General features: G+C 46.6%; 1 protein-coding gene across 7 annotated transcripts in view; it reads left to right on the plus strand.

Moving 5' to 3' along the window:
- WDR25 (WD repeat domain 25) overlaps positions 1-16,473 on the plus strand; it is a 142,980-nt gene that overhangs the window by 91,611 nt on the left and 34,896 nt on the right. For all 7 annotated transcript variants that reach the window (XM_038545717.1, XM_038545719.1, XM_038545718.1 and 4 more), the window contains one exon: positions 8,966-9,096. In XM_038545717.1, coding sequence (XP_038401645.1) covers positions 8,966-9,096 — 131 coding nt within the window. The remainder of the gene's footprint in view (positions 1-8,965; positions 9,097-16,473) is intronic.

A 16,473-nucleotide genomic window follows, 5' to 3' on the forward strand; every position in this document is an offset into this window, starting at 1 on the left:
CCTGGAGCCCTCAGGGCCCTGGCTGGAGAGGGCACCTTGTCCTCCTTTTAGCCTGGTCTACTCTCTTGATGTGTGTCCAGTCTGTCCCAGACATCCTTGCAATGCCACCTGGTCCCAGGTACCTGATGTTGGAGGCAGTGCAGTGTGATAGGAGCATGGATGAGGTACAAATGTGTTCTTCCACTTACCTGAGCTGGGTGTCCTTGGGTAAAGTTCCTCCATCTCCATTTCCACATCTGTGGAAGGGGGTAACAGTGCCTGGCAGGGTGGCAGAGTGGTTGAGGGATAGGCTGAGATAATGTTTGTGAATACTTTACAGAATGCCTGGTTCAAGGTAGGCACTCAAAAAATATGTTCCTTCCTCTAAGAGACCCTTTGGATGGTGAGAAATAATGAACCTTATTCCTGCTGAGTGTCCAGAGAACCCCAGTTGCTGGGCCATTTCCTCATATTGAGCAGCTTTTATGGCTCAGCTTCAAAAGCCCTCAATCTGATGATCCCCAGCCAGCTTACTAGTGTGGCCCTTGGTCCCCCATGTGGTTATCTGGGGGGTAGGCTGGGAAGAAGATAGCCCTTCCAGGGTTCTCCCGGCTTCTCCATGTTTTGCTTCTCCATGACAAAATACTACTGGTGGTAGGCTAGCTGCTTCTTCCTGGTGGTGGAATGGCAGCTGCCTCTTTAAGATGAGCTTGCAGACCTCCCACAGCTCAGCCTGACCCTCTCTCCAGAGTCCCAAGCACCCAGTGCTGAAGAAGGTCATGGCCTTCTGTACTCAGATACCCACTGCCCATGGCCTTGCTGTCCCTAGCACTTGGTCAGCGCCTGCTCTGGGGGTCCCTGTGTCTTTCACTGGGGGGTTATGGTGCATGGAAATGAGCAGCCAACTGGGACTGGATCCACAAAGACCATTTCTGATGTTTTCCAAGAAGTGTGTTCTGGTCATGCATCATGATTGGGGCCCCCACCACAGAAGCACTCCAGGAAAGTGGAATGCCACATTGGCTGTGTGTGCGCCATGGGCCTGGCTCCGGATGGTGTGGCCCCGTTTCCTAGCACACTGCTTGGCCTGTTTCAAGCCAAAATCAATAAGTAGATGTTAGTCCCTTTGCTTACTATGTATTTAGTCTCTACTCTCACCTGTGAGAACAGTGTTGTTATCCCCATTTTATTGACCAAGACACAGAGGGCTGGAGTGTGCAGGGACTTGTTTGAGGCCTCACAGCCGGCAGTGACAGAGCGGGGATCCGCCTCTGGTCTGTATGACTGGCAGAGGCTGCCACGTCTGTTTCCCTGCCATAGATGAACCGTTTGCTTAAGGGAGCTTGCTTGGCTCTCCCTTGGGCAGCTGGCTTACCACATAAGGAGGATAACTTGGGGGCTCCGGGAGGAAGATGCAGCTCAGATCTTGACTAGTCTTCTGAAGGAGGCTTCTCTGGCTGTTGACAGCCACCGCTCCAGTGGGAGAGACTTGAGCCCTATGATTATAGGACACTTGGCAGAGGAAGGGGGAGAAGCATCTAAATTAGAACCCTGACGAAGAAGACCAGGAGCTCACAGGACTTCAGAGAAGAGGCTGCAGATGGGGCTCCTTTGGGGCTGAGTGGTGCCGCCCATACAGGTCTAGGAGGAGGTGCCTGCAGAAGGGCCTGGGCTTCCCCATTCTTAGGCTTTCGAGCACCATGACTGCATATCTCTGCAGTAGCTTCCCAGAAGCACTCAGTTAGGCATCCTTCAGGTGCCTGTGGAGGTAGGAAGGCAGACACCCAGCTGCATCACAGGCCTCTAGCCAGTGGGCATACTTGTGCAGCTCCTCATGGTATAGGCACGTTTTGTGTAGTCAGTTCTTTGGGCCTAGAGTTTTGCCACTGGAACTAGATACGAAGTCTCTGAGGGGCTCCGGAGCCCAGTGATCTCTGCGCTGACAACAGTTCTGGTGATGCCCCTCCGGTGCCTTCTTGCCTGGTGAGCAGCTGTCCACGCTCCCTCCCACCCATGGATGCAGGCAGTGTTGGGTTCCTCCCCACCCCTCACTGACTTTTCTGCTTTTTCCTTGTCTTCAGCCAGGCCTCTTTCTCCTAAGTTCATTCCTTCACTGATACCCCATTCCTGGCCCACTTTTAAACATGCTTGTTCTCAAGGCCACATCCTCTTCAGCCCTGGGTACCCAGTTCAATTCCCATGCACACCCTTTCTCTTTTACTCTGAAGAGTTTTTCTCTCTAGTCTCAGCCTTATTTTCTTTCTGTACAGCTTTGGGGTGAGAAGCCAGCTCTAGTTATGGATATGAAATCTAGTGTTATTCAACTTCAGTGAAACACCCTAGCCCTGAATCTCATACTTTGGAAGGTGCCTACAGGTCTTGCCATATGTCCATACACATCCATGCCATCACCCTCTGGGTGGATAAAAGACGGGTTTTTCTCAACGGTACTAGTTCATTGGCTGCCGTCACAGCACGTGGGGGCAGTGCATCGTCTCTGTGTGTGCTGAGTGGCAGCTGTGCAGTGGTGTGGCTGACCTTGCAGGTCAAACAGCCTCTGGGGACTGGCTGGGAGACCAAACACAGATACCTGCAGGGTCCCCAGAAAGCCAACTTGAGGCAAAGTTTTAAGACACACTTTGTTTGCAAGTTGAGAATTTTTTTTTTAATTTTAAAAATTCAGTCTTGTCCAGATAATTAAGAGCATTGGCCAGATTGATGTGAAGGAGGTTTTACCACAACGGCTGCTGTTTCTCCATTGCTGCCCCCACTGTGTGCGGGCCTGTCATCCATCTGGGGCCTGCCATCTTCCATGCTTCTTCCTGATTCAGGACAACTGCTTCAGCTATGCTTTATTACCCTGGTTTTGTGGATCCGAGAGGACTGCTGGGCTCAGCTGGAGGCCCCCACTCATCCTGGGAGACCTGCAGACACAGGCCTGTCTGCCTCATACCCAGACCCTTCCCAGGACCCTGCCGGCGTGCCTATATAGCCCCTGTTTCTGATTCATAGAGTTTGATTTGAAAGTTAGTAAGCTCCTTTTCTCGTTAACTTTGAGTCAGGATGGTTGGATTTACAGCTGGCCGAGTCCTTCCCAGAGGATGAGTGTAACGATATTGATTTTAGTGAAATGAGTCATATGCCGCCTGCCTGGGAACACAAGCTCAATCACCACAAGCCTACAGCATCAGCTTTCCCCTGTCAACATCCTACATGTTTGTGAGTCCATGGATGTGAACAAAGAGCTAAGGAGAAGGAAAGGTCATGGATAGCTTGTAGGCAGGTGAGGTGGGGTGCAGAGAGCGGGGCTCTGGGGTTAGACAGGTCCAGCCCCTCTCCCAACGTGGCTGACTTGTGCAGCCCTGGATGAGGCCTCACCTCCCTGAGCTTTCATTTCTCCCGCTGTGAAATGGGCTAATTACACCTACCACAGAGGGTTGTTACATGACACGCAAGCCACATGCAAGCCTAGAGATAACAGGTGCAGAGGAAGACATGATGAACTTTCCTTCTCTTTCTTGGAGACCCATACTTGGGTTTCACCTGACTTGGATCAAATATCTGTTGCATTCCAGAAACTAGGCTGGGGGCCAGACATGCTGAGTAGAAGAGGAGGACCCTTTGGGGACCCAGAGCCTTGCATGACAATAGGGTTCCCCAAGGTAGGCATTAGAGTGACAGGCAGTGTTGCCCCAGCCACATAGTTGGTCACCTGGGTCTCCACTTGAGAAAAGGAGAGGGGGCAACTCTGAGGAATTCCCTGGCATGTTGCCAGCTGCTTTATCTTAACAGTATTAGTGATAGAAGCATGGGTAGTCATAATAGTGTCAAGAGAACAAATTGAGTTTCTGCATCCTGTTTTAAACATATTTTTGCTTTAATGACGATTTATAGTTTATTTGTGTCATTATTGATTCAAGGAGGAAAAGAAGTGATTTTTCCTAACTCTAACAGAATCTGAACAGTTCTTGCACTGGTTGAGTTCATTATAACCAGATCGATAAAGCCAGTGTTAGTGGATTAAATATTTTAAAACTCAATTTCCTATAAGCAGCATACAGTGAATAAATAGAACTCTATAACAAACATGTAAGCAAGCAAGAGAGTCTCGAGGTTAAAGGTTATGAGGCAACAAACCATCGAGCTTAAAGTAGCATCGCCAGAGAGGACATGATAAACAAGGTACTTGGTATATAAAAACATCGAGTGGGAACAAGTCTGACAAGCAAGGACCTTCACCTTCACCATGGCGAGTGTTCACGTAGGAGATAGTCTCTGATAAATATTTCCATCCTTTGTCCACGTCTCTTCAACAAACTGTAAAAGCTAGCCCAGGGCATCATGTTCTCAGAGCCTCAAGACAGAAAGAAACTCCAGATCATTCCTCCCTCAAGGTTCCTGCTGTTAAAAACATATAGCCCTTGGGTTAGCCTTTAATCTAACCAAGGATGAATTCAGTAATTTGAAGTTTAATTTTCTCACACATTTAAAGGCTCCTTTTTGTTGTTTGCTGTCTGCCAGGTCCACTGGAACACTTTATATATTATGTAGTATGTATGTTGCCCTCTGGACAGTCTTATGTGTATGAGGCTGTGCAACACTGCAGTGAGGGATCTGCCCAAGGGACCTGCCCAACATCCCTCCCCTGTAAGTGACAGGGCCGGGATGGCACCTGGGTCTGTGTGGTTCTCAGCGCCTCTGCTACACCACCTCCTGTTCCGGGCACAGTGCTGGACGATGGCAGCTGGCGTCCCGATTTCAGAGCCACAGTCTTGTGCTAGATCTCCTTCCTTTAATGTTTCCCATTACGTGTCTAGAAGCTTATTAAAATTTTTTTAAAATCTTTTAGTTTTGGACCCTTTTAACAAACAAATACAGCAAAGGCCTAGGTCTTTATAAACCAAAGTAGGAAAAAAGATATTAAACCATAGCTTGTCTTCTAACAGGAACATTTTTTTTACTTAAGAGACTTAGATTCTCTTCTCAGTCTCTTTAGGAGGTTGAAGAATAACATGCAGAAATACATGGGGTTTTTTTTTAGCAGAAAAAGCTCAGTCCTCATCTTTTAGCAACTCAGCTTTCACTTTCCTCCCATCTTTTCCCCATTGTTGGCAAGACTGTATCACTGCACTTTTTGAAAAAATATGGCTAATTCACTGCTGTTTCTGAAATAAGCATATGGTTATATGCCATGGTCCAAGAAACAAGGAACATTTTTCTCCAGGCAGATAGTTTGTTTTTCCTTTTGGGCTTAAGGACTGGCAGTGAATGTGAGCGAGCAAGAGGTCAGCAGTGGGCACAGTTGCCTCTGTCAGGAGGACAGATTTCTGGCCTGCCAGGGCCTTCTCAGTGATGGGAGGGCCACAGTGGCATAGATGTGCTCCTTTCCCATTGAGGGGGACATGATGGTGGTCCACTCCCTCATTCCTCAGACAAATCTCTGCTACTTGGCTGGAGCAAGTGTCCTGAGGCCTGAGCTACAGGTTCGATGTCCATCCTGAGATCTTCACAAGTGCTGCTCTGAGTACTGTCCCAGGTGTATGGAGACCAGGACAGGTGGCATCTGCTAACTGGGCACATCATGGGTGGTTTTTGACCATCAACTGTAGCTTGAATGAGTTTCAGGAAAGAAGAGGAAGCTCAAGGAATACCAAGTTTCCAGTTGGATTAATTCCTGAGATAGTTTCTTGTCTGTTGATCAAATGAGAGAGAGACATAGGACCCAGACTACTGTAAGTCTCCTTATCTTTCCGATGCCTTTTTATTTATTTATTTATAGATTTTATTCATTTATTCATGAGAGAGAAAGAGAGGCAGAGACACAGGCAGAGGGAGAAGCAGGCTCCACATAAGGAGCCCGACGCAGGACTTGATCCCGGGACTCCAGGATCACGCTCTGGGTCAAAGGCAGGCGCCAAACCGCTGAGCCACCCAGGGATCCCCCTCCGATGCTTTTTTAGAAGAATTCTTTATTAAATAAAAAATTATGACAATATTAGTATAATTTAAAAAGTTATCTCACTACCCCTAGAACAATTCACTTCAAGTTGGTGAATCTCTTCCCAGTCTGTCCATACCAATCCCTACTTAATATTTTTGTAATTCAAGAATAGGTATGGACGTTGTCCATCTTGCCAAAGAGCCCTGTTCATGATTCCAGTTTTATTTTTTTATTTTTTATTTATTTATTTTTTATTTTTAAAAAATAATTTATTTATGAGATACACACACACACACACGCACACAGATAGAGAGAGAGAGAGAGAGAGAGGCAGAGACACAGGCAGAGGGAGAAGCAGGCTCCATGCAGGGAGCCCGACGTGGGACTCGATCCTGGGTCTCCAGGATCGCGCCCTGGGCAGTGCTAAACCGCTGCACCACCTGGGCTGCCCATGATTCCAATTTTAAACAGCTTTTCCATATTCCACCAGGCAGACACCTGTATTTGCCTTAACTGCTCCCATTGGGTTGGACAGCTAGGCTGTTGTTTATTTACAGTCCGTTCACTATTACAGATGATAGGATCCTAAGTGGCCAGCTCATGACAACACTGCAGCAACATAGGGTGACTTTGAAAATCTTTATGCACTGCATGTCTCAGCAACAGTTAGGGGCTTGTTGAGCTTAAAGAAATGTAGAGTCTTCTTTCACAAAACCTCAAGTCCTTCTCAAAGTTTCTCGGATAACACATAACTACAGATTGTGGATCCCTGGAAGATGTTAGGAAATAAATCAACACAATTGTCCATCATGGGAAAGGTGACACATTTTAATAAAGAACAGGAGAGTAACTGCTTTCCAAGAAGGTTGTACTATGGGAAGAACATTTTGAAACCAGATGTTTTTGTTTCCATCATTCTCTAAGTTTTGTTGCCAAGAACTACATGAATGTGTCACCTTTTAAAAACACTAATGTCTGCACTATTAACTTGAGAGCAGTTTTTCTGGTCTCCTTTAAAATCCTTTAAATGAAAATTTTGGTGGATTTTGAATTTGATTGTTAAAAATATGAGAATGCAGTAATGCCCTCTAATTAGTGGCAGGAACCATTCTCTGACTTGAGGGGAAATGGAACTTCACTAGTAAAAATAGTCACAAAATCCTTTGTGTCAGTGGTGGATGGAAGTAGATACTTTCTCCCTTGATGCCAGTGGTGAATGTCTTCTGTCCAGGTCCGTGCATCTCTGGGAGAAGTCTTTGCTGGCTCTGACAGACTTTGATTAGTGAAGCCATAACTGGGCTCCTTTCAGATCAGTGAGTCACAGAAAGTTCCCTACATTTGAAAAAAAAGTGGAAGCAGAGCCAGTTCAGTAGCTCTCACTAAAAATGTTATAACACATTTCAAAGAGATTTGTTGATACACTTAGTAAATGGCATGTTAAGATATATTTTTAAATATTGGTTATTTTGTCCTTATCTCATCCTTTAAAATGGTTTATTTTTGGTATTTTAATGCTCATAATTTATTGGCATGGTAGCTCACTGTGTAACTTACAAACAAACAACTTGGAGATACGTGCTTAAGGGCTTTTCCTTGATGGGGCATGCTGTCAGAAGAGTGCAGAGACCATGGATCTAGGCAAATTGGATTTATAAAGGCTCCTGCTGTAACTCGAGAGTACCAATCGATGACTTTCATTTCCTTACCTGGTGAGCTGGTACAGTACTGTGTAGGGGTCCTGAACATAAAGCAGGGCAGCTGGAAGTGCTTTCTGAAATGAATGAGCAAACATGGTTTCTGGGTTCCCGTAAGAGGAAATGATGCTTGAGATCTTGGTGTCACATTGGTCTCCTCCTTGGCCACCAGCTTCTTGTGTCCCTAACTGCCCACTGCTTTGCCAGTAAAGGAGTTTCTGTGAGCCAGGGGCAGTCAGGGTTGTTTCTCTTAGGCTATGTGTGCCCTTGCTGACATATCTGAGGGATGCCACCTTCAAGCTCCTGGTGTATTGCATAGCAGGTACCATGCCCAAAATGTGCAGAATGTCCCCTGGAGACCTGTTCAGAGGCAGCACTCAGATTTCTGGTGGTGAGAATGGCTTCCAAGACCAGTCTGGTTTCTGATAGATTTTCAGTGGTGGTGAATTGAACGCATGAAGACTACAGCCAGTGCTCTGGGATATAAGGTGGCACCGTATAGAGGGAAGGAGTATTGGCTTTGGAACCCAACGGACTTGAGTTCAGGGTCAGATTTCCATTCCCTACATGGCCTGTGTTCAACCTATTTATATAGCTTACCTCTGAAAGATCACAGTGACAAAAGAGACTTTTCCCACACTGTGTCTATATACACACACACATTTGCACAGTGCACATGAGTGTGTGACAGCAGTTTCAGGGCAGTATGTAAAGGATAGGGACTGTCTTGAGTCCTGCAGAACCAGTGAGACCCAGTTGGGCATATCACCTATCCATGCTGGCATTCAGGCCCTCGTGGTATCATGTTCTCATTTTTTGCCCAATGTATCATATCACCCCTACCTGTTACACCCTGGAGCAAACCATTCATAGGTTTGTTGTAAGGTTATGATTGTAAGATGACTGATCCTAAAAAGGCCACTTTGGAGCATCCTGCTTTTTCTTTTGTAGACTCCTAAGTAAGTAATCTCTATATTACCCGTGCAGCTTTGGTAATGTACTTAATTTCCCTGAGCCTTGGCTTCTTCCAGTTGTGGAGCAGGTGTAGGGCATTGTGTGGCTAAGATGAGTTGATGCATGGTGTTTACAGAACACAAGAAAGGTGGTGTTCATGGGTCCAGCCATTAGCTTAGCCCTAGGGGAGTTCAGCTAATCAAGGGCAGGGCTGGCCAGAACATGAGGCAGAAGTTGCTGCCGCCCCTGTTGTGCTTCCAGAAAGTCTCAAGGCCCCCTTGGGCCCAGATGGGCTGTGTCTGCCCGTAGCTCTACACCAGATGGCATCTGAGTTGTAAGGTATTTATTTTGTGATCCAAGTATTTTTTAACTCCTTATTCTCTGTTTTGTGTTGCAGGAACCCAGCTCTTCAGTGGTCAGAGTGACTTTAGAATCACCACCTTGAAATTTCATCCGAAAGACCACAGCCTTTTTGTGTGTGGAGGCTTCCACCCTGAAGTCAAAGCTTGGGATATAAGGACTGGCAAGGTGATGCCCGTCTTCCTTCTGTGGCCTCTCCACAGGAGAGTTTGCTGCAGAGGTGTGAATGCCTGGGGGCGGGCCAGCATCTAGGTGCGGGACCCTGGAGATGGGGTAGTTACCACTTCATGTTTCAACAGTGCTCAACGTAATGTGTAGATGTTTTTAAAGAACATTCTTGATTGGTTAGGATATTGAAACATCAGAGGTGTGATTCTGTGTAGCATGTTATTGAAAACATTTATTGAGCATCTACTGTGTGCAAATGTTTCCAGATGGTATAAAATGAATTGGCTTTTGGGTTACTCAAGGGAATAATGTATGGATGCAGTTAATTGGTGTGGAGCAGCACTGTTTGTGTGTGCATGCCTGTGTGCATATATACATGTGTATGCATGCATATGTATGTATGCACCCATGTGTGTGCACATGTGTATATGTGTGCTGTGTGCTTGCACGTGTGTTGTGTGCATGTGTGTGTGGGGGGTAGGTCGCCATTCAGGTGAGTACTTTCATCTTAGTGTATAAGGCTCCTTAGAGACCATGTTCCTTCTGGGGCTAAAAGTCTGGTCATGATGATCCCACAAAGAAGTGGTTTCCATCCCACTGTTTGCCAAGCTGCTGCTTCTTTTGCCTTCACCCACTTGATAAATGGCAGCTCCACCCATCTAGGTGTGTGGGCGAGAACCATCAGAATTGTCCCTTGTCTCTGCTCTTTTTCTCATCCCCACGTCTAAACCATGAGCAAATCCTGTGGTAGCTCTGGTTTAAGCTGCCCTTGACTCTCGCTGGGATAATTTAGTAGTTTCCATTGTGGTCTCTCTCTTTCCCCACTCCTCACAGTTTGTTCTTAGCACAGCAGCCAGAGTGATCTATCATAGTGTAAGTCGGATGTGCCTCTCCTCTGGTCAGAACCTCTGGGTTCTGATTTCACTCATAGTAAAGGCCAGTGTCCCCCCAGTGGCCCACAAGGCCCACATGATCTTCCCTTACCCCCTTCTCACCATCTCCAGCCCCACTGGTGTCTTTGCCTTTCCTAAAACACACCCACACATTCCTGCCTCAGGGCCTTTGCCCTGCTACACCTTCCACCTGGAATGTTCTTTTCCTAATTTCTCTGTAGAGGTTCCCTCCCTGTCTCCTACAGGGTTCTGTTCAAATACTACCTTTCCAGTGAGGCCTTCTCTGACTTCCCTGACCACCTTGATGGTCACTCCCTCACTGTTCTCCCTACCATTTATCACCGCCTGGCATCCTGTGGATTTTAGACATTTGTGTATTTGCCTCTCTGCCTTCACGTGAATGTAAGCTCTGCCAGGGGAGGGATTTTTGTCTGTTTTGTTTGCTGTTGACTTCCAGCTCCTAGAATAGTGCCTGGCATACAGTTAGGATATTGAAAGCACTCAGCAAGCAAGCCATCGTTGAGTGAGAGAATGAAGGAGAAAGGCAGTTATGCGGAATGTGTATGTATGGAAGGTAGGAGTTTGAAGTGAGTGTGAGGACCAGTGACTGACTTGACCTGGCAGGGCATGGACTCTGGGCAAGTGTTCTGGCCTTGGACAGAGAGGCCCCCTGGCATGCGAGTCTCACTTGGGGTTAGCAGTGAGAAGAGAAGCCAGGGCTGAGGATGGGTTCATGGAGGAGTAGTGAGGAAGAGCCATGGCCTGACTGCCTTTGGGGTGCTCCATGACTTTAGGATGACTTGTTTTCAAAATCTGAGAAGCACCACCCCTGTCTGAAGGTGGCATCCAGCCACTTGAGTCCTGTAGGGTAGTTAAGAATAAAACCCATGTTAAGTTTAACTTTGAAAGAAGAGGGTACAGACTTTCAGAGTGTCTTCCTGCATTTGTGATTTAGGGGATTCAGGGAGCTCTAAAGTCCCACCGTGAAGAACTCCAGCCTGCCGCAGTATCAAAAGGTGGTACCTTAAAGGCTTCCCTCCAGGACTGCCTTCTGCCCCACCTTGGATCTCCCAGATGTGAAAGTTGAACTGGCCACTGCAAGAAGGCACCGGCTTTGGAATGGGCTGTTGGCGTTTTGAGAACATAAGACCAGCTTCTTTAAAGAAAATGTAAAGTTTTGTCTAGAGGTATCTTGCATAAAGTACTTCACACGTGGGAAAACTAAAGCACAGTAAAAGGTACTCTTTTAAAATAAATCTCAAAAAAAAAATCTCACATTTTTCTTTTATGAAGAAACTTCTTTTTACAAAAATATTCAGAAAAGAGAGAAAAGTTACCCATAAAGAAGTGGACACAGTGGAATTAAAAAAAAAAAAAAAAAAAGAACCACTGAAACACTTATATTTGGGCTGCGTGTGTTGGAAAGTCTTAGTCATGCTGTTTGAAGAGGGACCTTCGATTACCCAGTCCCTGCTGACGGCCACGTCCCTTAAAGGTGTGCTTACTGTTTTTAGCCTCAAAGACCAAATACGTAAGAGATTACTCACCAAGGACGCCATCTGATTTAAGAGTTTGTTAAAAATATTGGATTTTCTCCTAGGGCAGTCACCATCTGACAAGCTCTGAAAATGCTGGGGGAGAAGCAATTAGAAGCAGATGTTGCTGTGACTGGTATTGGCATGTTTGCGAGTCTCTCCCAAGCTAATAATGCGGATACAGGGATCTGTGCAATGTTTGTTTTTACTTCCTCTTTAACGACAACCCGACTGCCTCTCCTCCCGGTCTGGGTCACGGGCCAGTTCCATTTGCATCAGTGGGCTCAGAGACAGCTCTCCCCTGCTTCAGTTATGTTTCCTCTGACAGGTGCTGCCTGAGTGTCTCAAATGGGTGCAGCCAGTGGACCAGAGAGGGAAGGCACAGGGTCCCTGCCCTCCTGGCTCCCACCTGAGGTGGCTCCCTTTTGAGCCTGCCAGGCCGTTGTGGATGCCTGGCGCTGTCCCTGGTGCTGAACTCTCCCACCGTCTCCTGTGTGGATGAAAGTCTGGGGCTGGGCAGCTTAGCTTTTTTGGACTACCCTCAGGAACAGTGGTGAAAACTGCAGGTGGGGGGATCCCTGGGTGGCTCAGCGGTTTAGCGCCTGCCTTCTGCCCAGGGCGTGATTCTAGAGACCCGGGATCGAGTCCCACATCAGACTCCCTGCATGGAGCCTGCTTCTCCCTCTGCCTGTGTCTCTGCCCCTGCCCCCTTCTCTCTTTCTCTCTCTGTGTCTCTCTCAAATAAATAAATAAATAAATAAATAATCTTAAAAAAAAACTGCAGGTGGAGGCAGGAGGGACACAGACCCTTAGCTTAAAAAGCAGCTTCCCCGTTAAATACAGTGGGAGGGACTGTTTTATTGTGAAAGTAATATGTGATCACATAACAAATGGGAAGATAGAGGGAAGTAAAGGGAAGGGGTAGTAGAGACAGCCACAGGTAGATATTAGTAGCGTTGTAGTGCTTTTCTTTCTTTCTTTCTTTCTTTCTTTCTTTCTTTCTTTCTTTCTTTCTTTCTTTCTTTCTTTCTCTTTCTTTCTTTCTTTCTTTCTCTCTTTTTCTTTCTTCTCTTTCTTTCTTTTCTTTTCTCTTTTCTTTTCTTTCTCTGTGTGTGTGTGTTTAAGTGCATGTATTTTTTTTAAACATTGCTTGATCATATTTTTATACTCAGTTTTATATTTTACTTTTCACATAACATGGTAATGTAAGGGTTTTCCTTGTTATCACACACTCTTGCAGAATTTTTAGTACATCCCTTTGATGCAGAGTGCTTAGCTGACTTGCTTCTTGCTTTATCCCTGGTGCTCAGAGCAGAGTCTGACATAAATCAGCAGTTGATAAATACGGATCAAATAAGTTGTTTTCAAATGGCTTAACTTATTAAACTATTTCCTTACGTTAGACAGTATCTCTTTTTTCCTTTTTCTTTCTCTCTCTTTCTCTCTCTATTTAAAATGAGTATATGTAAAAAAAAATAAAAAAAATGAGTAGATGTGAAAGTGGAGATGAGGGTCAACAAACTATAGCTCAGGGCTAAATCCGGCTTGCCTTCTGCTTTTGTAAAGTTTTATTGGAAAACAGCCACATGCACTCATTCGTGTATCATCTGGAACTGCTTTCACATGACAGTGGCAGAGCTGAGTAGTTGCAACACAGACCACATGGGCTGCAGAACCTGGCTGGGCCCTGCTGTGGCTATGTCTGGCTGTGACATCTGTCATTCTATTGATTCTCGAGACTATCTTCCTGAGTCTGAAGCTGAGGCTGACGGGTGGGTGCCCCTCTGCCTCACTCTGTTAGGGGCATCCTTGCAGAAACTTTGTGCTCAGAGAATTTCTTTTCCAGAGAACAGTCTTCAGTCAAAGTATATGAGCATTTTCTATCGTTGTTATAATCTCCAAACAGACCATCCAGGTCTACTTTATTATATGTTCCATTATAAGACATATATCTGTGCATCTGGTGCTATTTTTGAGGTTTATTTCCTTAAACTTGGGTCCCAGAACTCAAATCAGTGGATCAAAGTGAATCAGCATTTTGAAGGCTTTCCAAGGATAGAGCTGAGGCATGCTGTGCTGGGATAGTGAGCCCATCCCTGGAGCACCACTGCAGGGCCAGACAACCTCTTGCCACAGTCTGAGAAAACGGAGTCTGAAGAGTAGTTGGAACAGAGAACTTTTAAGCTACTTTCCAGTCATAGAATTTTATGACCCTTAAGCTGAGCCAAATGATAAATGCTGGGATTCTGGACTTCTCGGGGCCAGCCCAATTCATTAGAGCAAATGGGCTGTTTGGCTTCTCTTTCTTCTTTTCTTGGCTGATCTCTCTCTGCCTCGGGTTTGATGATTGGAGCACATCTCTCATTGCTGCAAAGTGCCTTGACTTCATTTCCAGCAGGTCAGCAGGATGTGTTCCGTGTGAGTCAGCTGAGCACGCACGCTCAAGCTGGTGTAATACCACCAGCAGGATCTCTGACCTCTTCCTCCCAATAGTGTGCTTGAACACGGGTGTGGCTTGGAGTCCAGGATGCCTGTGGGTTGGCCTTCATGTCACTGTAGGGTCCCTCTCTCCATAAGCCCTTCCCAGCTTCCAGTGCTGCTGACCTGAGCTGCGGGAGACCTGGGCTCATGGCCTCCTTGTACCACCCACACAGACGGATGATTGTAGGCAAACCCCCTAGACTACAGTCTCTCTCAGCCGTGGTTTCCCTGTTGGTATAATCAAGGGGCAGGACAAAGCCGTTCATAAAGCATGGCTTTGCACACTACCTATGTGCCGGAGAGCACCTGGGGCTCTTGTTAGGATGCAGATTCTGTGTCAGCAGGTGTGCAGTGAGGTTGACGTCTTAGTCTGTCGGAGCTATTAGAACAAAATACCATAGACTGAGGAGCTTAAACAACAGATATTTATTTTGCAGTTTTGGAGGCTGGGAGCCCAATATCAGGGTGCCAGCATGGTCGGGTTCTGGTGAGGACTCTCCTCCTGGCTTGCAGAGGGCTCCTTTCTTGCTGGGTCCTCACATAATGGAGGGAAAGAGCTACAATCTCTCCATCCCCCTAGAAGGATGCAGTCCCATTATGGGGGACACACCCTCCTGACCTCATCTAAACCTTAACACTTTCCAGAGGCCTTTTCTCCAGATACTATCACATTGAAGATTAGGGCTCAACATACAGATTTGGCGGGGGGACACATTCAGTCCATTGCACATGAGATCTTGGATTTTTAATAAGCTCCTAGGAGATGCAGAGGCAAATGGTCTATGGACCACACTTTGAAAAGCCAGGGCTGTGAGCTCCCTTGGCTTTCATCCTTGATTGACCTCCCCCCACTGTCTGTGACCTATTTCAGTGATAACTCCTTGCCTTCTTACTTGACTGTGAGTTCCTTCCGCTGACAGGTGTTTAGAGCTGCCTCTGAGGGGCTGAGTTGAATCATGCCTGTGCCTCAGCATCTCTCACAGGGCCTGGACCAGACAGGTGCTCAAGGAGTAACCTGAGTTAGCTGTTCCTCTGATCATGACAGAGCCCCGAAGCAGCACCTTCCTGCCCCTGGCTTGGGGGCACTGGCTGCCCTGGGCTCTGAACAGATAGAATGGCCCTCCAACAAATGGGATATAAGGGCTAGCTGCAGTTCAGCTACAACTGGTCACTTGGGAAATGAGGACAGAAGCTTGGGTGATCCTGCGTTATGTGAGGTATATTGTTATGGTTCTGACAGCACAGTAGTTGGTGGGCTCTGAGCTCTTGTGCTCTTGGTGTTTGATAGATGACAGTAGCTGGCCTCACTTCTCTCCAGCCCCACAGGTCCTTGGCTATGAGTGTAATGTGGACAGGGGGTGGGGGCGCGGGGGGGTAGAGCCACAGACATGTAATGCATGGTCCCAGCTCTCCAGGGCCTATTGGCACTGTGGGAAATGCTCAGGATATTTGCTTTGTAGTTACTGTAACGTTCACTTTAAGAGGACTACGTAGTTTGAACCAAGTTAACATAGGTATTATATTCACCCTTGTGTCACGAATTGAACTTTTTTTTTTTTTTTAAGATTTTATTTATTTATCCATGAGAGACAGAGAGAGAAAGGCAGAGACACAGGCAGAGGGAGAAGCAGGCTCCTCGCAGGGAGCCCGATGTGGGACTTGATCCCAGAACTGGGGATCACGCCCTGAGCCAAAGGCAGATGCTCAAATGCTGAGCCACCTAGGTGTCCCATGAATCAAACTTATAAGAAAAACTGTAGGGGCTTAAAAATCATAATGCACATTTAGCAGATCACTCTTTTTGCAAGATTAAAGTATGGAACCCCAACCTCAGCAAATTACCTCTCAGTTGAGCAGGATCCAGCACTGGAAATTAGAGCCACTTTGGCAAATCTAGGACATGTGGCTCCTGACTTGGGATCTTGGCTTCTGCCCTGGTTCTTCTTCCCTTCTGTGGGCAGAGCTGGTGCTCTAGTTGGCTCCCAAGAAGGAGAGTTGCAGATGCATTCAGACCTGTTTGGGCCTCCAGAACACTGACCCTTCACCCATTCTGGGATAAATTCTCACAATAACGTGTCTCTGATAGGCCAGCTCACTTTTGCTCCAGTGTTGGTTTCACATGAATCATCAATATTTCATGCTTATTCTACATCTTTTTCTTTCTTTTTTTAAGCTTGTAAAGAGCCGTCCTGACTTCCAGAAATTGTGTTAGTTTCTTGACTTCTTTCTGGAGCTTTGTCCCAGCCCTTCTGCCAGTGTGTGTCCTGACACGCAGATGATAGTGGGGGAGGCTGCTGGCTCTCCCTCCTGACTTCTTGGACACTCGCCTCAGCCTCTTATCACAGCCTCTCCCTCGTGTGTGTAGCTTCCCAGCAGAATGGAAACTCCCTGAGGACAGTGATTTTGCCCCATTTGCTGCTCTGTTCCCAGCACCTAGCAAAGTGCTGAGCATATTGTAGGCCCTGGAT

Source organism: Canis lupus, chromosome 8 (assembly GCF_011100685.1).
Source record: "Canis lupus familiaris isolate Mischka breed German Shepherd chromosome 8, alternate assembly UU_Cfam_GSD_1.0, whole genome shotgun sequence".
Lineage (NCBI taxonomy): Eukaryota > Metazoa > Chordata > Mammalia > Carnivora > Canidae > Canis > Canis lupus.